Source organism: Crocodylus siamensis, chromosome 15 (assembly GCF_052110815.1).
Source record: "Crocodylus siamensis isolate JL-2025a chromosome 15, ASM5211081v1, whole genome shotgun sequence".
Lineage (NCBI taxonomy): Eukaryota > Metazoa > Chordata > Crocodylia > Crocodylidae > Crocodylus > Crocodylus siamensis.
The window spans coordinates 14,408,272-14,431,812 of NC_143409.1; the positions used below are offsets into that span (position 1 = coordinate 14,408,272).

At 45.1% G+C, this 23,541-nt stretch overlaps 1 protein-coding gene across 3 annotated transcripts in view; it reads left to right on the forward strand.

Annotated features, from left to right (window-relative positions):
• Window positions 1–22,420, forward strand: part of ACAN (aggrecan) — a 78,627-nt gene extending 56,207 nt beyond the window's left edge. For 2 of the 3 annotated variants that reach the window (XM_090028783.1, XM_090028784.1), the window contains 6 exons: window positions 9,380–9,493; window positions 13,340–13,498; window positions 16,678–16,760; window positions 17,237–17,381; window positions 19,789–19,971; window positions 22,128–22,420. In XM_090028783.1, coding sequence (XP_089884909.1) covers window positions 9,380–9,493; window positions 13,340–13,498; window positions 16,678–16,760; window positions 17,237–17,381; window positions 19,789–19,971; window positions 22,128–22,216 — 773 coding nt within the window. In that variant the 3' untranslated portion in view covers window positions 22,217–22,420. The remainder of the gene's footprint in view (window positions 1–9,379; window positions 9,494–13,339; window positions 13,499–16,677; window positions 16,761–17,236; window positions 17,382–19,788; window positions 19,972–22,127) is intronic. The other variant, XM_090028785.1, reaches the window with a different exon arrangement.
• Window positions 22,421–23,541: the final 1,121 nt, after the last annotated feature.

Genomic DNA, 23,541 nt, shown 5'->3' on the forward strand with positions numbered 1-23,541 from the left:
TTGGCTAACAGGGAACATCCATCACTCTTGTATTTCCTTATCCCATTCCATGATGTACTTGTAAATGAATGCCTTGGCTTCATAAATGTTCGTTAAGGCACAGTAGGTCTGTTGTTATAGATCTTCTGGCTTCTTGAGTTGATGCTTAGGGGATTAAAAAGAGCAAAAAGGAGGCACTCTGCTCTTTGAGCTGTACATGTCAGAGCACTAGGTGTACCGGCCAACCCACATTTGTAGTCCTTTGCATTGTATTTTGTCAATGTGTGGGTGTACAGGCACTGTCTCCGCTCCATTCACCCTGCTTGAGATGCCAGGTGCCAATCTGCCCACCAAAATCCAGCTGAAATTTCACTACATACAGCAGCCAAGAGTTGTCATATCCAAAAAGTCTCACTCCCACCCCCATTTTTTCTGCACATTTAGCCACGCCAAGGGTCCAGATTACTGTGCCTTGGTATCTCAGGCCCAGTGGTGCTTGGGAAATATAAGAAAATATATCTCTGCAAAGTCTTTAGAGGAATAGAAGTGAGTAACTGAGGTTCTGGTTTGTGTATTGAGTCTTGTGCCTCTGTTTGCAGCCAGAATTGGATACAGAGAATGAAGTGTATGAGATGTGTGATGATCTAATTTGTAGATCAAATTAATTTTAGCTTTTATGGCTGTGCTGATATCTCTCTGTTCCACTGTACTCTTTCTCTTGTCCGCCCTCTAACAGTCTGTGGCCTGGTAGGTTCAGTTGTATGTGTCAGTATAAATGGCTTCAGTATTCAAGATTATAAAATCTTTATGGTGAAAAGTTCATGTTACTCTTCTGGCAGGTATCCAGCTCAGTATTATTCAGTCTATCCAGTGATTGTGTGAGTGGCCAGACATGATGTGCTAGAATGTTTTGGTGAAAAAGTCACCCCTTAAGAATTAAAAAGAATATTATTCCTCAACAATCATTTACCTGGTGGCTATTGCTGCCTCACAGAGTGGAGAGCTGAGTCAGGGCTTACATGGAGCTCTTTGGTATTTCTGTTCAGGGTACAGTTTCACTTTGTTACAAGCAAGGATAAGTCTGGGCTAGCCCATCTAAAGATTTTAATAAGTAAGGAAGGGCGTGAGTATGACTGCCATTGTATAAACATTAGCATGCAGCTGTGTATCTGTTTTACATGTGCAATTGTGCTGTTTTTGTAAATTGCCCCTGTAAATTTTAGTTAATATGTCATACAGTGCATATATGCAATAATATTTGGCACAGCCACTTTGAGCTAAAAATATTGCTCATCATTTCTCCCAAAACTATTTTCTTAAGTTTAACTGACATAGACCGCTCATGAGGGCGGCTTTGAGTTTACAGAGGTGCATTTGGCAGCAATGCTTCTAATGGTCAGAGCAGAAAGTTGGTTTTGAATTCCATTTCTGTTGCTAAATGACTCAGATAACTTGGAGAAGTCACTTCATTTCTTTATTCTTCAATTTTCTCCTCTTTAAAACAGAGATAATAATAACCTACCTCAGAGGCGAGTTGTGAAGCTTAATCCACTTCTAATCACAATGCACTTGAGATTGTTATATGGAAGATGGCCTAGAAGTGAAAAATATTATTTTATAATGTCTCAAGGGGGCATAAAGCTTATACTATTTCTGATATATCCAGACTCTCTTGCTCTCATCAATAAAATAATTACTTGGTCTGGTGATTCCTATGATGCTGTATCCTATTCAAGTTCTTCATTCAATTTAGACATGTAATCCTACTCCAGTCTGTTTCTTTTGGTTACCCTCATACATCCACAGAAGCTGCATACATATGAAGGACAAATCTTTGTTACTTTTGACACATAAAGAAGGTGGAGGACAAGTGACAAGATCCAGCTTCGGATCTGGTTAAGCTTCAGTTGCATAGAAGCTAAATGACCCACTGCAGTGTCCATCGGCCGGGAACAGTGCAGAGCTGCTGTAGAAAGCAGTCATCCTTTGAGCAAATACTGATCGAGATCCCTCAGTGCAGTAGTAGGGACACTTTGCTGCAGGGAAAGGTGGCGTGTGACTCAGAAACTTGGGCTTTTTCATTCTGAGTCACTATTAATCCCAGTGCCGCTTAGCTGGGGCATGCTGTGAGTCTGAAAGTGGAGTGGATGACAAAGAAGAACAATTACTGGATCACTGCTCCTTCGTGGTACCAGGCATGGGGCTTGGTGCTGCCTTTCCGGAGCGGTTCTGATCATTACATGTTTTTGCAGGAGTAACTGGTAGTGTTATTGGCCTACAACTGCCACCATGTTTCATGAATAAATGATGGCATGTCAGTGAAAGGGATGGTGAAGAGATGACTAAACATTTGGACTTAGCAAATAAGGTGTAAGGGGAAAAAGTTTATTTTTGTTTCTTTTATCAATTTATAACTTACACACAAACAGATTGCAAAACCCTTGTGCGAATTTATGGCCCCAAATGCTTGACAAATCTCTTCAGAGAGGGATAGGTGGCCCATAGCTCATTTGTGAACAGCTTGTTGCAAATCTTCAAAATGTTAAATGTGGTAAGCTACAAAAATAACAGCATTTTGTTTTGGTTTTCAAGTCAGAGAATTTGCATAAGTAAGTGACAACAGCAGGGAGTTCAAACAATTACTTGTCATAAATTAGTTATGTGATTCAGTCTGTGTTCAATGAATATTCCAGCATTCATGTTTAAAACATGCCTTTTTATACTGACAAAGTTTATTTGTTAAGACACTTATGGAGCAGGGAAGTGATCCCTATGCAGAGTCAATACAAGTCCCATTTAAGAGCAGAATGTAAGGGATGCACGGTAGTTAGACTGGCCTGTCTGCTAGGGGATGAATTGCATCTAGAAAACAGACATAAATGTTGCATAAAGTGATTTTTTTTTTTAAATAGAACAAATATCTACACCGTTTTTTTTCCAGTGTAAGCCCAGTTAGTCTTCACAGTGCTTTGGGATTCTTTGAGATGAAAGGTATTAGATAAATGAAACAGAGAAGTCTGCATGCACAGAACAATAGTAGTATTTAATAATCTGTCCATAATGCTCCCTTGCTTTGGGTCTGCCTGTGTCTCGTCTTTCTCATTTAGTGAGCTCTATAGGACAGGACTGTTTGGATTGCCTTCATTTTGGGTTGTGCTAAGCATTTGTTGGCACATTGCCACAAAAAATAAATAATATTAACCAACAATAAGTCAGGGCTGAATCTAATTCACCTTGCAAAAGGAGCCCAAAGCAATGAGCAACAGAAAGAGCGACCTCAGTGTTCTGCGCCTGCCTTTTTAGGGTTTCAAATGGATTGCATTATCTTTTTTAAATGATGATTTTTAAAAGGAAGTTTCTCTGCTCTGCATGATATACGATTTCATGAATATGTGAATGTCAGTGATGGAAGTATCTTCCAGCTGGCGAAAGATTACCTTTACAATGCTGGTGTTTTCAAGGTTTCTAGCCAAAGGAATGATCTAGGGCCAGCATGTGTTTGTATTCAACAATCATATTCACACCCTTCAGTCACACAAGCCTAAATCTTGAAGAGTTGCTTATGGAACTGGTCTCACCATCCACAAGTTTCCATGGGCAAAGCAGCAACTAGGTGGTGACTTTAAAAACTTCACTCAGGGCAAGGGGAAAACGTGATTTGCTGAAATGACAATTTACGAACAGGCTTGAATCACAAAGGTGGGTGCCGTATTACAGGGCTGGTTGCCCACAGAGGCGACCCTGCTCAAGTTGGCCTAAATGTGTACTGTGTGTCTTCATGGCCTGAAGCCCAAAGGATCTTTCATTGCTACCAGTAGAAGAAAATTCTTTAAAAAATCATAAAATAGGCACAAGCAGAGATTCATATTGATCAGTCAGATTATTTGGTGTTTCTTGGCTATATTTAAGTCACGTGTTTATGTGTTTAATTAAAAACCTGCTGGGAGGATAGAACCTAAAGTCTTGGGCCAATATTCTTGTATATGTAATGAGCTTCCCTTTTACGTAGAATAGACTGGCGCTAAGGAGGCCTGCGACTCTTTGGTTGTCCGTGTTTGTTCTCAGCTCTTGTGACGATTACAAGAAGAGGAGGGTTCCACAAAGCCAAGACATTTTCCTGTTAAGTGGCTGCATTTTGTAATTTAATAGAACACATTACAGTTATGGCAAGTTTTTTAGCCCTCTGCTATGTACTGAGGCTCAGATTTAATTATATAGTATTCTCCTGCAGCTTAAGAGGTAAAATTAGACTTTCTCCATATGATCTCACATCACTGTTTACCTGTTCTGTTCAAAAAGTCTTTCATTTTCTTTATCAAATCGTTTCTCCTCAGATCAGGATCTGGTTACAGCATTGCAGATTGTGTAATTATCGTCTTAGATGTCCCCCAAACTGCTAGCGGGGTGAGGGACAGCAGTTGGGAAGCAAGAAGGAACTCTTCTTTCTTTCTTATACCATCAGAAGAGAATCCACGCTATTCCCAGGAGTCCCTGGAATGTAGATTTATGGAGTCTGAATAAGCTACTTTTCAGTTTCTAAAAGGCAATTATTTGTCTTGTTTGGTCCCCTGTTTAAAAGTTCAAGCTTGTGAGAAGCCCCTGTAAAAGCCAGCCCTAGTGGGGTCTGTTGCACATATTGAAAAAAATCCTGTTTTTTATGCTTCAAGTTTCACTTTCTGCAGAGTGGTGCCAAGAGTCTGGATGCTAGAGTGCATTTCCAAACAGTTTACTCAGTTTTGAGAAAGCCATAGACATTGTTCAGTATCTGGGTGATACTTAACCTCCTGCTTGCTTGCTGGTTCCACCTTAGAAAACATTTTAAAGCCAGAACTAACTTTGTTTCATTAATATTCAAGACTGTCTGTGATATAGGCTATCATCTATGAAATACATCCATATTTCATTTTTTAAAACATCTTACAATTGTTAATGAGTATAAGATTTTAAACTACTGAAAGTTTAAAAGTTCTAATACGCCCTATTTTCAGCACTGGCCCTGTTTGTTCCCTTTTGCCAGTCACTGAACTTCATAGTAAAAGTAAATAGCTGGCCGGTGTCACTTTTGTTCACTTTGGTTTCTTTTTCCAGTTCCCATGCTCTATCACAACTTACAAAAGCAAAAGTGCTTCAGAATATTTATTTTGTATCTCACACTACCAGAATAGAGTAGGACTACGAATGTGCAATATTTGAGAAAGTTAAAGAAAACCTAGGTAGAAAATATTGAAGTTAATATTCTTTTCTGGGTTTGTCTAAATAAAGTGTTCAGATTAATCCTGCTGCTCCTTTGCTTTCTTCAGTCAACAACTTAAAATGATCAAATACAAAGTCCAATTCTCATTTTTAATTAACTGTGAAAATGTTAGGCCTAAAACTCTAGCCCTTTTAAAAACAATGTTGTGACAATACATTTGAATGGCCTTTTAGAATGTCTTATGATCTTGAGTAAGTATAAATCATGTTTTAAAGACTCATTAATTTCCCGATGCCCTCAAGAAATGAATTAATAATATGCTTTAAATGTGCTGCCTGTTCTCAGCTCCACAATGCATTGTCTTCCCTAGGTTTTCTCTTGGACTGAAAGCTTTTATTGGGGCTGTTTCATTCTGTATATGCTACTATGCCAAGTACATTGTTAACACTTAAATAATAAGAATAGATTTTTCTTCCTGTCCTTGAAGAGAAACTTTTCGAGGGAGTCACCTGGAGAGTCAAATGAAAAGACAAAGATTTTTTTTTTAATTTGCATAACTTACTAAGTAACTAATCTACCCAACAGAGCACATAATTCACCGGCAGACTTTCTTATATGCCTGAAGAAGGATGTTTGTGCCCAAAAGCTTGCAAAGAACAGGTTTTCCAACTATTTAGTTGGTCTAATAAAAGATATCACGTCTCCCCAAAGAACCTTGTCTGCCTGTGTCCTTAGACCAACACAGCTACAGCTAACAACCCTACTAACAACCTCAGCTGTGTATGTTCTTTCATGTATTAGGATACACGACATCTGACTGCTGCTTAGAGGTCTCTGCAGCCTAACATCAACTGAGTCTCTGCTGTGGTGTGCCTGACTGAAATTCTTCTAAATCGTTAAGATTAGGATGGTAAAAAGGAATATTAACACCTAGAGTGTTGTTGTTTTCCAGGCTGGTTACAGATGCGTAATGTATATTTGTGGCTTCTGAAGGGTTAACAAAATATAGGCATTAAGTAATAGATTGGATTTGGTTAAGCATGGGTTTTACTGCAGTTTCCTTCTCATGTAAATCCAGTGAGTTTAGGCTCATAGGAAGTATCAGAGATCCACACCCAGACCCATTCTCCAGTATATCTAGAGACCGCATCCCTAATGATATTAATACTAGGTGAAATGATGAAACATCTCTAACACCATGTCTGAACAAGGTGAATGGAGAATAAGTAATGCCAGCTCTAAATATTTTGATGTGTACAAGACTGAAAATCCTGCTAACTGTATAGAATAGATGCTTTCTAATACAGAGGAAGGTGTATTGCCTCCCCCAAAGGGCAAAAGGGTAATTTGATATTTATTATCCTCATACATTTCAAATATCATTTTAAAAATATCTGCAGAATGCATATTGAAAACAATTATTTGTATTTCCTTGTGTTATTTGTTTTGCCAAAACTATTTAAATGTACACTGGCTCTCTCTCTGAATATATATAATATATACGAGCTATATATTTATATATATATGCGTGTATGTATAAAGCAATTATACAGTATGTATAATATGTACAGTGCATATTATATACAACATCTCCAAAAGGAAGTTCTGTTCTAATGCTATTTCCTGAACTGAGATTTGATGCAGTGCACTACCCCATGTGTGCATCTGCTGTCCTTCTTCGTCCAGGACTTGGGTAGGTGAAACCACTGCACCTGAAAGAGATCTTGGGTGCATAAAGTGTTTAGTCCCCATTAGTGAAGAAAATGAAGAGCCCACTATTCGGAGTTCCCTGCTCAACATTCTGCTTTAGCTCCTTTACATGCTTTATCCCCATTTCAACAGCTCTCTTTCCACTTAAAAGAAGCTAACAGACAAAGGAGAACCTTTCCTTACTTGTTCAGGTGACGTCCACTGTGATTGGCACGAACTTCTGCTGCTACTGCTGTTGGGAAACCTGGTGCTAAGATTTAAGTCATCCCGTGATATCGTTTGGGTTCTTTCTTGCATTTTAAATCTCCTAGGGTTCAAAGACACGAGCTGATAAGCTGCAACCGATCTGACTTGGCTGTTTTTTTCTACTAGGTAAATAGTTTTCATTTTCTTCCGGAATGTCACAAAATGCTTGATGGTAGTGTTAATGAAAGCAGCGCATTTACCTTCCCTCCCATCATACTGAAAATAATGGTTGAGAAAATATGAATTTTGTTAAAGGTCAGTCCAGAGAAACTAGTCCTGCTTCCAAAGAAAATCAAATGAAAAAATTGGGTTAAATGACTCATAACCCATTGCAAGAATATTTGTAAAATCCACTGGGACACAAACTAGAATGGACATGACAAAGGATCTGAGTCCTAAAGCTAGTTACAAGCTGTGGCCAGGAAGAATTTTCCCCATTATTTAGTACTTTAGCTAGATGCCTTTTAGGCACTTTACACTTCTCTCAGAAGCATCTAGTATTGGTCTCTGTGGATGGCAAGGCAGAGAGGCAAGGTAAATCATTGGCCTGCTCTCAGGCAGCTACAAAAAGACTATTTGCTTGTGATAGACCACTTCCCTGGTCTGGCATGTCAGGAGAGAGGATCTCCAGGTTATGTTGACTCGTGGTCTGCTCCATTACAGCGGAAGACAGAATACTGAACTTGATGGATCGTTGTTCTGCTCTCGTATGGCCATTTCCATGTTCTGCTCTACTTCACCTTCTGTTTTCCATTAACCTATCGTGTCCTGAAGTGCACTGTGGAGTGTAAGCCAAATGACTTCTCTTAAATTCAGCATCTTTAAAGACTTTCAGCAGTTTGGAGGCTAACAGGACTCTGAAAGAAAGAATAGTCTCATCAGAGGATCTAACCAGCAACTCTTTTTAGTCCACAATCCTTTGTGTATACATTTTGACACCTTTACTTTCTTACTCGTGTTCTTTCATGTCTTGAGTTGAGCATCTCTGCAGTCTTTTTTCATTCCAATTATTTTTCTTTCTGATTTCAAGGCTCAACAAAGAATAGGACTAAAGCTCAGGCTAAATGGATAATAAGATCTTCTCCTTTCAATGAGATATACATTTTATGGAGTACAAGTACAAACTGGCCATTGTGATTACAGTCTGAGTACGAAATCCCCATTTCTTTTTTTTCTCTCCCGGTGCTGATGTGTTATTAAGGCAATGGCATATCTTGTCTGTGGTGGTGGTAGCAGGCAGAATGGAAAACCTAGGAGACTTGGGATCAAATTCTGACAAACACAAAGATCTCTTTGCACCGCTGGAACTATTCATAGAGTTTATGATTAGCCAAGCATCTTCCCAAGGTGAGGAACTCTGTGGCTTCTGTAAAGCAAGGGAAACTGCCTGTCCACCAGCACCTTTCAGCCCATAGCTAACAAAGGGGTGGAAGAAATGACTCATAGAGCCAACCTTCAGTTCATCGAGGGAGGAAAAGGTGGGTGGCTTAGAACAACCCTCACCTCCCCAGTCTCAGCTGCACCAAGCTGCACTCTGGAGTAAGTGAGGTTTCAGTTAGGAAGAGCCAGATCTGAGGAGTGAACCAAGAAGAGATAGAAGGGAGAAGAAGGGAGAAGAAGCTGTGTTTAGGGTGCTTCTTTTCCTTAAGAGAAGGCAACTTCTGTCTGGGAGCCAGTTAGCTGATGAAAGCTGAGACATAGCCCCAAATTTACATGTTTGATCAACGCAGGCAGGGAAAGGAGACAAAGAGGAGACATGCGAGATGTCAAAAAATACTGACCAGAATATTACTGAAAGACCTCCTGACCGCCCCTGCTGACATTGCTCTAATATCATCATATCAAGTGGCAGAAGTTTGAGTGGAAAAATGATCTCTTTCTTCTATGGTGGATAGGGCTTTTTTGCTTTTTTCTTCAGCAGTCGTTGGGTTGGCATGTTGCTATAACCATAACAGTGCAAGAAATATGTGAGAAGCAAAGGGTTTGGGGTTTTTTTTTATTATATCCTTTATTGGCCCAACTGTATAGTTGGTGGAGATGTTAGGCAAGCTTTTGGGCATCAAATGTCCTTCTTCAGGTCATTACAACACTGGCCAAGGATTCAGCAGTAGCAGCCGTTTGAAAAACAAGCCCATTGTTGACTCCCAAGTTCTCCCCAAACTATTGATGCTTCCTCCTGAACAAGCAAGGAAATCTTGTTGGTGGAGTTCCCTGCCCAGGGTCCTAATGGCAGCCCTTCATTTCTTGCAGACATTGATGAGTGCCACTCAAGCCCCTGTCTGAATGGAGCTACCTGCGTTGATGGCATCGACTCTTTCAAATGCTTATGCCTTCCCAGCTACGGAGGGGACCTGTGTGAGATCGGTACGGCCTACTTGGCTTCAGCTAATTTTACTAACAGCTGGACCCCTGAAAAAAATTACTCCTCTCCCCAAAAAACTGCTCCCTTCAGTCCTGCTTTCATCTCAATAAGCTAACCCCTAACAGCAGATAAAAAAAATCTGTGTAGAAAAGGTTGCATCATTTGCATATACATTTTTATTATTTTTTTCATCACAACATCTTGTTTCACTGAGAAATTATTCTTTGCTGCTAGGAGACCATGGTAGCATTCACTGCCTTCTAGGGAAACTGGTATCTTTCTGGCCCTTCTTAAAGAGAGAAATAACACATTTTCTTGAAGCTTTGTCTGGTGCAACTGCACACTGGACATAAGAGCAAAGATACGCTTTTGGGTCAAAGAAAGTCTTTGTGTCCATCTATAATAACAGAACAATGTCCGAAGCACATCCTCCTACTACATGAACCTTCTCTGCTCCTCTGAATATCAGTAAAAGATGCATGATTTGAACCAGGTGAAATGACTGCTTTTCACTCTGCAAGGGTTCACTTGCAAGAAGCTTCAGTCATTCCTATGAATTCTTTAAGATTCAACTTGGCACAACATTGTTGTCATTTCCTGCAATGAACACAGCTTTTCATGGCAAAAATGGCAAGGAGTGCAAATCTTTGAGATAAAAAAAGGGGGAAATTGTATTTTTTTCATCAAAATGGTACTTTCCTGTCTGTACAAAATGGTGCTTTCCTGTCTACAATCCATCTGTTAATGAGATCTTGACATTGCATTGTCAATAATGCAACATTCAAGTAGGCCACTTCCCTGGATAACAGTGAAAAAATTCCAGAGAAAAAGATCTTCCATTATCTTGAGAAGGCAGAATGAATGACCTAAAAACTTTCCATTTTCTAACTTTTGAGAGTCTCTAAGAACATCTGTGAGCTAAGTGACCTTTTAGATGAGTTCTTCTGTGCTATACACACAATCAGTCATTCTTAATGACTCAAAAGTTCAGAGATAGTGCCATTTAATATATATTTTGCCTGCTTCTCACAGATGATAACTATCCACATTTTCCACAAGTAGCTGCTATATGGAAGAACCTAGGGATTTCCTGTGAAACGTTCTGCTGAGGTTGTACATCATTCCCAATCCCATCCCAGTAATTGTAATAGTTCTGAGGTGAGAATTAACCACCAAAAAAGAATTTAGACTTAGAAAGACCTATTATATTTGTCCTCACCTCATCTTGTATAGCTCCATTGGAGGTGAGATGGAGGCAAGTAAGGTTTGTGAGCACTGCCCCAGCTCCAGGCACCAGGGGTGGCCCATGAAATCCATTAAGGAAATGGGCAGAAAAAAAGTGTTGAAAGACTGCACCAACCACCCCATCCATAGAGGGTTAGCCACTGGAGTCTGCCAAGTGTCCGTGAGCCTTTCTGGTTCGAGAGCACTGCAGTAACAGAGTAAAAGGAGCTGGTAAGTCTGAAGGAGAGAGCACTCTGGCGTGGAAAGTGGACAGGTGAAGAAATTATGGAACGTAGAACATATTCCTTGAAAAGGGAAAAGAGGGCTTTGGCAGAGAGATATAATGACACTTGACCACCGCCAAGGCAACACACGGCCAAAAGAGGATGTTTGATAAGCCCGCTGCCACTGAAAGGCTGCTGTGAAATAAACCTCCATGGTGCCACTTCCTGAGCTCCCATTAGCACTAATGCTACACATCCATCTCATCTATGGCTTCATTACACTTCGTTGCTTTCTTCTCCTGGATCTCGCGGTGGCAATTCCTTGCATCTGGCTTTGTGCCCTTTCTTGGCTGATCTGATTCTGGCTACGAATCAATGCAAGAGGTGTGAGAAATGGTGGGATGTAGTACTTTCAGAGCACCACAGGCATGGTCATTTAAAGGTTTGCGCATAACTTCCTGCAGTGCAAGTGGCAAGTGAAAAGAAATGGTTTTACCATCAAACTGGCATCCACGCCCATTGCTGTCATTTTTGTATCTACCCCCATTACTTCTCAGTTTACATAAGATGCTTCCATCGCTGTTGGTAGGCAGGGGCTTCAGAGAGCCTTCGTTTGAATTGTTAATTGCTTATTTCCTTGTGTTTGCTCTTCCCTTTTTCCATTTTTAAAAAATCCTGTGTTCTAGTTCTCGGTGTTACCTTTCTTACATCCCACCCCCATCCTATGACCTGAAAGCCTATTCAGGTATGTCCCTAGTTTCCTCCAGAGCCCACAGGTCTATTCCCAGGATCCCTGTGGTCCATGAGTCTGTTTCCAGAACTTCTGTGACCCAAATATTGATTGCCAGGCTCCATATTTTCTTACCTATGTCTCATATATCATATGGTACCCGTTTCTGAGTCTTGGTCCCCTGTTAGGAAAGGACATGGAAATTCTCCCAGGTCTGGGATCCTACAGATAAACAAGCCCATTGCCCTACATTAAGTATCTGAGACGTATCTAGACTAACACTTCACCCCCAACCTGTTTTGATGCGAGTCAGAGCCCAGAAGAGAAACTGATTTTAGCCTAAGAGAATCTCCCATAAATATCCTCTTCCTATTGCAACTAGGATTTCAAGAGAAAAGAAATAATTCCCCTTGTTAGAATAAATTAAATTGGTTAGTTTCTCTGAATGGGGAAGAAAGGAAACACGGGTTTCCCTCCCTTTATGCTATACACACATTCCTGGAAAAAGGCGCATAACTCAAATTCACATAAAGGGAGCCCACTTTACAATGTAACAAATAGGGATATGTTCCAAGACCTCGACTGTATTGACCCCCCAGACCCATTTCTACCACTTCTACATGACAATTTTGGTACTTGCCAACAGCAGACAGTACACACAAAGGTGGTGGTAAATGTAACCGCAATGGGGGTGGCAACTACAGAAACACGTGTCGCAGACAAGGAGCGAGGAGCACAGATCCACACAGGAGACTATATTTTGGTGCACGTCACTTTTACAATGCAGCTGACTGCAGGCTTCACCACACTGATCACGTAAGAGTGAATTTACCTCGCATATAACAAATTTTTGGTAGAAAAGGGTCATCGCATAAGAGTGAATTCATATATACAGAACCCACATAAAGCAAGGGAAACCTGTAATTCACTTGTTAAATTTTTCAAGGTCTGACCTCAATCATAATATAAAGAAAGTCAACTATTATGTGCCTTTAAGTTGCTTTCATGGCATTTCTAAGTGATCACCAGCATTAGCCATATGAAGAAGCTGATGGAGAAAAAAATGCAAAGAAAGTACTTTAAAAATGGTTACAGATGTAAAAATGGGTCTCCCGCATGGTATGTCTTGCCTTACATCCCTTTTCTCTGATCTCATCCAGGTTACTTATCTCACTGGAGAAGATTCAGAATCACACTGAGTGATGTTGCCAGCTGAATCTGAACTCTGACTTCTCCTGCCTTTCTCATTTATCACCTGTGAGCACTGATTCTGGGGATCAGAATTCAGGTCTGAAAGGCAAAAATTGCCCTATGATGCAAGAAAAATCAGCAGGACTGCAGTGAGGGGGAAAGTAATGATGTCTGGGTCTGTTTCTCAGCTGTGGAGTTCTGGAACCTGACTCATGGTCTGAAACATGCAGGACTTGCTCCCTCTATTTACATTGCAGCAGAACATTTAAGCCATCTCCCCTCCATAAATTGTTCTTTTGTTGCCGTCTCATCATTTCCCCAAGGATGTGCCATATGACATAAGCAAGTTGTATTCTTTAGTGGATGTGACTGTGTATTGTACTTCTGATCTGTGAGCAGTTAGGCTGCCAAGAAGTGTGTCGGGGGCTCTCAGCCCGGATGCATGCAGCCTCTTTTCATTCCTCTCTTGTGTGTTTCAGACCTGGAGGACTGTGAAGTGGGTTGGACCAAGTTCCAGGGCCACTGCTACAGGCACTTTGAAGAGAGAGAGACCTGGGTGGATGCTGAGACACGATGCCGAGAACACCAGTCTCATCTGAGCAGTGTCATCACTCCTGAAGAGCAAGACTTTGTGAACAGTGAGTGCTGGGGGTAACCACAAGGACCAGAGGATGGAGGTGGAACAACCAATCTGTCTGTATAGGACTTAAAAATCACCCTGTTGCCTCGCTGGGTGAATGACACTGACTCTCACAGAGTTTCTATCAAGCAAAGCTATCCCTTCCTTCAGGATGGGAGTTTTCAGGCTCAAGGACCCTAGGGCTAGGGACAGAAGTTACACACAAACCAGTTTAAGTGATCAGAAATGGGTTTAAACCTCTAACAGAACAGAAGCTCAGCACATAAACCAGTTTCAAAATGGCTGAAACTGGTTTAAGATGAACCTGGTTAAATGTAGTTTCAGACTTAACTGATTTGGGTCAAACCAGTTTATGGAACTTCTGTCCCAGACCCCTTCCTGGTTCAAGTTAAATCACAGTCCCCCAGCATCCCAGCATGCCTTTCAGCCCTGGGCTGAGCTGTGCTGTCTGCTCCAGAGAGCAGGGCTGGCCCTGCCCCTCTGCTCTCTAGCCAGAGCAGGGTGGGGGGCATGGCCAGACACTGGCTGGCATGGCCCCCTGAGGCAAAGGGAGCAACTTATTCCCCACTCCCTCCCCTCTCCCACTGGGGGACCGCAGCTGAGGTCTGCCTGGCCAGGGTGTAGCAGCCCCTGTCAGGCCCCCCATCTGCAACCTGACGCAAACAGAGAGAGGGAGGGGGATTTAATCTCCCCCTCTGTCCCCTGTCCTACCAGCAGCCCCAGTCCACCTGGCCAGGGTGGAGCAACCCTTGTCAGCTATTGCCCCCCTCCCCACTCCAGTGGCAGGGAAGGGAGCGTGGCCAGAGCCAGCTGGCGTGGCCCTGCCATCCACCTGCCTCGCCAGCAGCTGGGGCTGTGGGGCTGAGCCAGGCCGGCCTGTAGGCAAAGGGGCCAGCCCATGCTGGGACACTGGAGCTGGGCCCTTCCCAGCAGGCTGTGGCTCAGGCTGGAGCCATGGGAGCTGCATGGCTACATCACTCCCCACACCCAGGCCAGGTAGGGCTGTCATGAACCACAGCCAGCTGGGAAGGGCCCTTCCCAGCAGCTGCAGCTCTGTGATAGCCTGGCCTGGCAGTCCAGCAGTTGCTGCCCCTGTCCCTGCTGTGCCACTTTAGGTAGGTAGGTGGGAAGCTTCAGCCTGGTGGCTTCTGCCCAACACACAGAGCTACGGCTTCAGCTCAAGCTCCAGTTCCACCTGCCTTCCACCCACTGCACCTGCCTGCAGGGTCTGCTCATCACACCAGGTGGGCAGAGTGGGTGGAAGGCAGCCAAAAGCTGGAGCTGCTAAAGGTGAGGGGAAGCTGGTGGAGGTTTAAACCCCTCCCCAATCATACTTAGCCCCTGCTGGGGACCTGGCCACACCCTCAGTCAGCTTCCCTCCAGCCTTTCCGCTGCTGCCAAAGGGAAAGGAGGTCTGCTCTAGTGCCCCCCGGCTTCTAGCCTGAGCCACTGCAGGCATGTGCCTATATTCCCAGAGTCAAAAGTGAGTGTTTATTCACTTGCCAATCAGTTCAATCTCTGCAGGTTAGACTAAAGATTGAATCAATTCAGGCTCCAGCTTTTTGAATGTCTGTTTCCCTCCAGGCTAGGGACAGTCACAGCTGGCGCACATCTGCATTTGTAATACCTTTCCAGCTTAGCCCTTCCCTAGGGTGTATGCTGTAGAATTAGCCTGGTAGTTCTTGCCAAGGCAGATATCTGTGGGGGTACAAAAGGAAACTTGGGGGGTGCTGCAGATCAGAGAGCACAAAGTAGCCAGAAAGGGATGTTTGGGGAATGGGAAAGCTTGAAATGGGCAAGAAGACAGGAGCGGGGGTTCTGAGAGAGGACAAGAGCCCGGGGCAGTGAGGAGGGGAATGGGAGGCTGGGAGGCAGCTGAGGTAGGGCTGGACAGTGGCATCCTAGGCAGGGAGGATGGAGGGGCAGGGGCTTCTTGGGAACAGGAGCCAAACAGGAAGCTCAAAGCAGACTCGTCCTGCTGCCCCTGAGATCCCAGTTCCCTCACATGGGCCTGGCAGGTGGCCCTGGCACTGAGGGAGCATTTCCCACCACTCTCCACCCACAGGGAGCTGGAAGTGTGAGAGGCAGGTGAGGGGAGCCACGTGCTTGTGCTGCCTCTTCTCAGAGATGGACACAGGGCTGGGCTGAGGCTGGCAGCAAGCCACTGTGTAGTTGTGAGACCCTGTGGGGGGGACCAGTGGGCACCCAGTGGGAGGAACGCGTTGCCCAGGAGAGTCTGCTCTGCTACTGCCTGAGCTGGGAAGCTGTGTCCCTCAGCCCACAGGACCCTCCACATCCCCTACGGGCCGCTTTGGAGGCTGGGGCTCTGGGACACAGGGTGGTGGAGCGCCCCCTCAGCCAGGGCAGCAGAGCCTTTGCCCATGCCTTCCTGCCTCATGCTGCCCATGTGACTTGCCTGTACTGAGGCAGCAGGAGGTGGGGGATGTTTGGACTCAGCCAGGCTTTGGACTTGGGGCATCCAAGCAGGATGTTCTCCTTCCTGCCCTCCCTCATGGCCACACTGAAGCGGCCGCAGTCCAAACATCTGCACTGTGCTAGGTCTGCAGTAAGACCTGGCACCTCTACCCAGGGGACAGCAGCCCTTGCCAGGGGTTGGCAGCCTGGCCAGGCAGCCAGCTGGAGCCACCTTTAGCTCCATGACAACCCCATGACAGTCCAGAAAGGCTCTAAAAAGGGTTGCTACAGCACCACCTGCTCAGGCTCTCCCATTTCCTGATTAAGGTTTATCCCCTTCTCCTGTACTGAGCTTATACCAGTTTGGCTTTGTAAGCTAGAAGAGAAAGGTAGTTAGCTGTGTTAGTCAGAAGTCAGACCACTCCTTTCTATTTAGCAGCTCTGCTTTTAGCAGTCCCTTCACAGTATTCAATGAAGTAAGCCCTCTGTTTACAAAAGTGTATGCTATCCAGCTCCAATTGTGTTAGTCTATAAAGGTGTAGGTCTACCCGGCCTTTGATAATTAGAGCCATCCTTCTTCAGCTGGCCCTTGATGTAGCCCAGGTGCAAACCATGTAATCAAGATGGTCCAACCACTGGCGAAGCCAAGTGGATCCTTTCAGTGGTTCCTCAGGACCTGTGCTGGGGTGGGAAGCTGAAGGCAGGGACCATCACATTCCCTTTCCCATTTCTTACTCTTCTCTCCCTGTCTGTCTCTTCCAGACCACGCACAGGATTACCAGTGGATTGGTCTCAGTGACAGAGCTGTTGAACATGATTTCCGTTGGTCTGATGGGAACTCCGTAGTAAGTCATGGCTGGAGGGGCAAGGGTGGTAGCTGGGATGGCGAGGGATATTTCTTTATTTATATGGAAGTCAATTCAGGAGAGAAGCACATCCACACACTCAGACTTGGGCTTTATAAAGGGACAGAGACCTTTGAATCACACTGGGGCTCTGTCTGCCACTTTGGAACCATCTTTTTCTTCTGTGTTTGTACAGCATCTAGCACAGAGGAATCCAGACTGTGTCTGAGACACTACCACAATACAAATAATAATACTATTGCAACATTTCTACTGATGAAAATGATGGATGGGAAGGAGAGCACTAGGCAACTGAAAAGCAGATGCAGAGGGGGAAGCAAAGGACAAAAAGGAGAAGCAAGAGAACAAAAATGAAGTGAAAGAGGAAGGAAAAGAGCTAAAGGGGAAAGGAGAGCTGAGGGGAAAGAAGGAATGTGTTTCCCAGTCTTAGAGGGTGGTTTCTTATCTCTCCACAGCAATATGAGAATTGGCGGCCCAACCAGCCTGATAACTTCTTTGCCGCAGGAGAGGACTGTGTCGTGATGATTTGGCATGAGCAGGGAGAGTGGAATGATGTCCCATGCAACTATCACCTCCCTTTCACCTGCAAGAAGGGAACAGGTGAGATGAAACCTGCCCTGATTTATTGCCCAAGTATTTCTAGACCCAAGCTACAACAATAAAGCCTGTAACATAAAAGCAGTCCAAATTTGCCCTGCCAAGCCTCCCATTGCCAGCTGACCAAGGTCCCAAAGACAACACTTGAAATAACTGCAGTTTGTTCCATTTTATCTATATTGTCTTTCATATAAAGGTATGGCCAGAGCTAATTCACTGTGGCATGCAGTGCAGCTTCTGCTTAGATCAAAATGGAGCATGGCATCCTGATCCTCTGTATCCTCCAGACTATGCCAAAACAGCTGTAGCACACATGGTTGAACTCAGTGGCTCCTGTGTTATCCATGCCTGAGCTCTAACCAGAAATAAGCACTAGTCATAGACTAGGGAATTGTCACTTATTCCAGCAGTGGAATGGAGTAGACACTTAAGCTCTGCACAGGAGCACTGCAAAGGGGCAGGTAGTGGAGACAAAATCTGTGTGGGTCTGAAATTGCAAAGGGGTCTTAGGGAAGCACAAGTTGAATTTGACCATGATGTACAAGCACACACCAGTTCTTGAGGAAGAAGTACCCTTGGATGTAACTCTCCAGGGTGAGTTTCCCCAGCTGAGGCACCCCATCCTCCCTACAGCACACCAGCCACTGAACTGCCTGCTCTGTGCCGAGCTATTGGAGTCGGCACTAACACCACCTCGTACTGAGTCACTGACACCCAGCCCTGCTGCTCCTGAGTTCTCCTTGGAGATTTCTTATGCAAGTACTGATCAAATCAAGCCTGAAGCAAGGTCGCCATCTGGGGATGATGCAGATGTAGAGAGAGTAGAGTGCCAGGATGCTTAGGCACAGTGGATAATGCTCTTTCATAGCTCCCTTCCTTGATGTGAAATAACTGTCTTCTACCCTTCCTACTTCAAGGTGGTGCACCTTTTCTGTCTCCCCTGACACCAACCCCCATGTCCCTACCTTCTCCAACCCCCTTTAGAATCAGTTTTGTCCCCTTTTCCAAGCCAAACAGTAACCCACATGCAAAGCCTAGTTTCAGCAAGCCTGATCCAAGCCATCTGTTTCCACCCACTAGGACCCCCAGTGGTAAAGAAACAACAAAAGCCTTCCTGACAGCCACTCTCTTGTGTCTGGCTCTCACTGCGAACATGCCTTTCCGGAGAGGAAGGATGGGACCCTTTGGAATACTGTTGCTAAGTTTCCCGGCTGGCCACAGCATTTCAATCTCCCCTGTGACTAAATCTCAGAGACAGTGGTGACCACAGCAGAATCACAAAAGGGGTTTAGTTTTTAATTAGCTGCCTTTTATTTATTGCCTCCATCTATTTCCCCCCATTACACAAAGGAAATGTTTCCTCCTTTGTTAGTTGTTTCCGGGGGCCCCTAGCCTTGCTGATGGACGTGGTGAAAAAGCAAATCAGGTCTGGGTGATGGTAGGCACTTAGCAACCCTGGCATCAAGTGCTGGCATGTAATAGATGCCAGCGTTCCAGTATGGAAACCCCGTTCCTGTCCAGATTAAAGGTATCCACAGGGAGATGGCTATGCCCATACTGCAAGTGGGTGTGCAGCCCGGCAGTGTAGAGCCCTCTGCTCCAACAGGCTGATGGTTCATCTCTGTTTCAGAGGAGATGGGAATTCAAGGCCTCAAACACACATGACTGTTAATGACCCCTGGTACTTTTCCCATGAGCTAGAGCAGGGCTGCTGCAAGCAGATCTGGGTTCTTCCTCCAAGTCACTCAAACAGGGCCCTGTGGCTGCAAGTTCAGACATTCCTTCCCCTCCTGCTTGCATCAGTTTTCCATTGCATGGCAGCCTGGGAGGCAGGAAGGGCAAACAAGCTGGTTAATGTGTATGAGAGTTGATATAGTCAGGTGAAGCATGCCTAAAGGTTTCCTAGTAACAAGGGAGTATCTTAGCCAAGCGTACAATCCAAGGGAATCACCCTGACTCTCCAAGAGGTCTGGAGTTACCATGACCACACAGCATCCAGCCAGCACAGAGCATCTCATACTTACACCAGGTAACATTGGAGGAGGAATATTACTCTAGCCTTTCAACCCATTCCTTGGGAGTGGTTGAGGGAACCCCACCAGTTGCATTTCCACGATGCCCAGTGGGCTCTGTTTGTGCAATTGGCCCTTTCAACCCCAGAAATGGCTGCATCTCAATGGCAGGGAAAACAGTTCTCATACATACAACTTTGCAACGAACAATACAAGGGAACATTGTTCAATGACTTTGATTCTAGGGACTGAATGTTAATATAACCAGCTCCCCTGAAGCAGTAGGATTAGCCTAGAGATCTTCCCGGTGTGTGCAGCTCTTATTGCCCAGTGCCTATTGTGGACCACAGTATCCAAGGAGATGCAAACTGCTCAGTGTCTGTGCTTGTCTCTACCAGTTGCCTGTGGAGACCCTCCCGTGGTAGAGAATGCCAGGACTTTTGGAAGAAAGAAGGACCGATATGAAATCAACTCCATGGTGCGATACCAGTGTAACCAGGGCTTCATACAACGCCATGTGCCCACAATTCGATGCCAGCCCAATGGCCACTGGGAGGAACCACGGATAGCCTGCATAAATCGTACGTAGTGTTCTCTCCTTTCAGTTCGCACCAAGGCCTTTGCAAACCTTTTTGAGACTCCAGTGGCAGCTGTTAGCCCTGGGAGAGCACCAGAAGTCCATGGCCTATTACTGAGATTCACATACAGGGAGGGTGTATGTGAATCTCACCACCTCCCCACCCCCACTGCGCGCGCGCGCGCACACACACACACACACACACACACACAGAGACAGGTGCAGGGCTGTTGCATGAAAAAGGACTCTTCCCTTATTTTCCCTGTGTTTTGTCTCCGTTAAAGGACTATCGGATCTGATATCTCCCAGGTGGGCCTGGACCACAGGGACCAGATGGAGACGTAGCCTTGGCTCGTCTGAGTTAGTGCACACACCAGTCACCTGCAAGCCCCCTGTTGAGCTGGCTCCTCCATAGAGAATGTCCTGATTCTGATGGGCAATGAGGGGGCAGCTCAAGTTGGGGGGGAGAGAAAGCAGTTAAAAAAATCTACATGGGCCCTAAAAGCAGGAGAAATTTTCACTTTTAGACAGTGTCTTAAATGGTTTGTTTTGGCCATATCTGTGCTTGGGCAGAGGCACTCAGGAAAGGCAGTGAGGAATGGAAGCAGAATGGGTGTTATACCCCTGCTCAGGCCACCCTGAGCACTCACAAAGACCCGCCTCAGGCCTGAGTCACCCTCCCTGGCTCTCTTCGGGAAGTAGAGGCAGGAAACATGAAATAGCAAGGTGACCTGGAGTCTTGTCACCCCTCCCCCTGGCTTGCCCTCTCTGCCAGGCATCTGAGCAGCAACTAACACTCCCACGGAAACATCCCCAAGTCCTGTTGTTCAATTCTAGGCCTTAATTGTTCAATTATTGTTCTCTCATTGGGTCATATAGATCTTCCTCACTCATTAGTTAGCTGAAGCCTGAAGGAGCCAAGTCATCTACATAAAAAGTAATTCAACTGCCTTGCTCAGTTTGGATCTGGTTGGGTTTCACCAGTTGTCACTGGATAGCTCAATCCAAGGCTAGAGAAAGTCGCTGCCGAATTAGGAAAAAGGGGACAATATTCTCAATGAGAGAGAAGGGCCAAGAGTGGTGCATAGGGTGATGAAGTGCTCCTGCTATTAAACTGCACTGTTCAGCCCTGGACTCTCTAGATTCAGCTGTGTGCTGTATAGGCTGCAGTCTGGCCCAGGGACTGAAGAACCATGCCTGGGACTTGTTTGCACATAGGAGCAGTTGCACAGAAAGGGAAAGATCTCTGTCTTTGACTGGCTACTCATTCCCCACCTAATAGCAGTCAGTTGGCTCCCACTGCAAGCAGAGAGGCTGTTTCACCTGGAAGGCTCTATGCTCAGGTGGAAAAGCAGCAGCATGTGTTCCTGACCCTGTAATAAAGGATGCCAGGATATGAGGCAGGCACTTCAGCGAATTTGAGGGAACACTTTTACCCCAAGTAAGAGGAATGTTTTGCTATCTAGCTTCTCCCATCTGGGTATCTCAAATCACTTCACCAACAGTCATTAAGCCTTTGCTCCACTGATACAGGAGGGAAAATCAGAATTGTCCCCATTTTACAGATGGGAAGACTGAGGCACAGACAGGGAAAGGGACAGAACCCAGAGCTTCTACTACTCAGTTCTGGACTATGCTTTAAGCAAAATGTCTAGATTTATTCAGGGCTTCTGGGATGTCTGCTTCCTATGACTCATCAGACCTGGACAGTACCAGAGATGCTCCCCCAGCAGCGCCGGCCCATTGGTCTGAGCTGCTTTGGCAGGTCTTGTGCCTGTCTATTTGCAAGGAGGGGAAAAACACAGGAAGTGTCCAATGGACAGAAGCAGAGTTGTCTCCGCATAGGATGCTTTTTAACAGGCTCCTAAGAGGCACCTGGGTCTCTTTGACTTTGGTGTTTGTGGGGGGACAAGCCGTTACAAAGTGAACTGAAAAATCCCAGATGATTCATTGGGTCCTGGAGTGCCGGAGGCAAGAGAAGGACTGATTGTCTGGTGGCAGGCAGGCTGGCGCCATGGCATGCTCTGCCATGCGCTGCAACCTCGGCAGTGTTTTTCCAGGGAATGAGAGGCCTAGTGCGAGCCAGCTCAGGACAAGTGGGGTCTCTGTAGCCTTCTCCTAGTAACAAGGTGTCTTTTCTTCTCCTCCCCTCTTCCTCAGCCTCCACCTACCAACGTAGACTATACAAGAGAAGCTCTAGGAACCGGTCAAGAACCAATGGCAGAGCCGTACAAAGACCCACCCATTAGAGCGGGGAGAGACGCGCAGAGAAGACACAGAGAGAGATTTTACGGAACAGTTATATTAACAGAGTCAATTTCTTCTTCTTGTTGTTGCTTTTGTCATATAAGGGAAAAAATTATATTAAAGAAAAACCCACCTTTTGTGTATATACATAAAAAAAATTCAAAGCACCAAAGCAAAGCAAATTAGATTACAGCATTTTTACTAACCATCCGGTTCCAAGTATCTTTGTGCCTTTGGGGATGGGGAGGGAGCAGGGGCTGTGGAGGGCAGGGGGTTAAGTTAAATAATAAAGAAGATTATTTTTTCCTGATTTTATCCATGAACAATGTAATTATTTCTGTTATTTAATCTCTGGGCCGGACAACACCTTTTTTATTTTAAAAAATTCTTTCACCGCTGCGGTACAGTGGGCCGGATGGGCACGGGGCTAGCAAATAGTTGTGAAGTGCAGCTGAGTGTATGGGGGGGGTGTGGAGGGGAGAAGACAGCATGAATGGGGGGGTGGGGGGTGAAGAGGAGGGAAGGTAAAAAAAGCCAGGCCCAGATGCTTCTTGGTTTTCACTCCTTCCCTCCCACTGCTGGTTCCCCAGTGCCAAGTCTCCCCGCCCCCAGTCCGCGTGGCAAAGCAGCTCCCATCCCGTGATGGCGCACTCTCTTCAGGGGACCGTGCAGGACACCAGGGTTCCCTGCACCTATTTATATTTTTGAAACAGGATGATAATAATGATAATAATAAAGAGAGAAAAACATTGGAATAATCATTTTTGGGGGCTGGGGGGGTAATTTAATTGAACTTGCTGAAATCTCCGGGATGCTGGTAGGAGCCTGTGTGCGCATGTGTAGAGCTGAGTTTTTCACCCATGGCAGGGTGGGGTGGGAAAGGAAGGAGACAGTCTTGGGGGAGGGGTGCTGGGGGCTTTGGGGTTTTATCTTCTTGTAAAACAGCAAAAAAAAACAAATGTTTTAATGTCTTGTGCATTAAATGAGAGACTGGAAAATAGCTGTGCCTGCTGCTGTCAGCACTATTGTGAAACCTGTAAAATAAAACCTGTTATATTTTATTCTTCCTGAGGTGCTAGTTACATGATGGACTGCAAGTGGGAAGCAGCATGGTTGTGCCACAGCCTGTGTGCACATGTGTGTGTGCATCCATGCCTGCCTGCATACATGTGTGCTCCTGAACACATGTCTATGTGCAGAGGACCCCTACCCCCACTTGGGGTGGGTTAAAAATCTCCCTGTGTGCCAGCCCACATACAACATGGGTCTACTACAGTCATCAGCTGTGGAGCTTGGCTCTAACTCAGAGGTTCCTCAGCTCCATTGG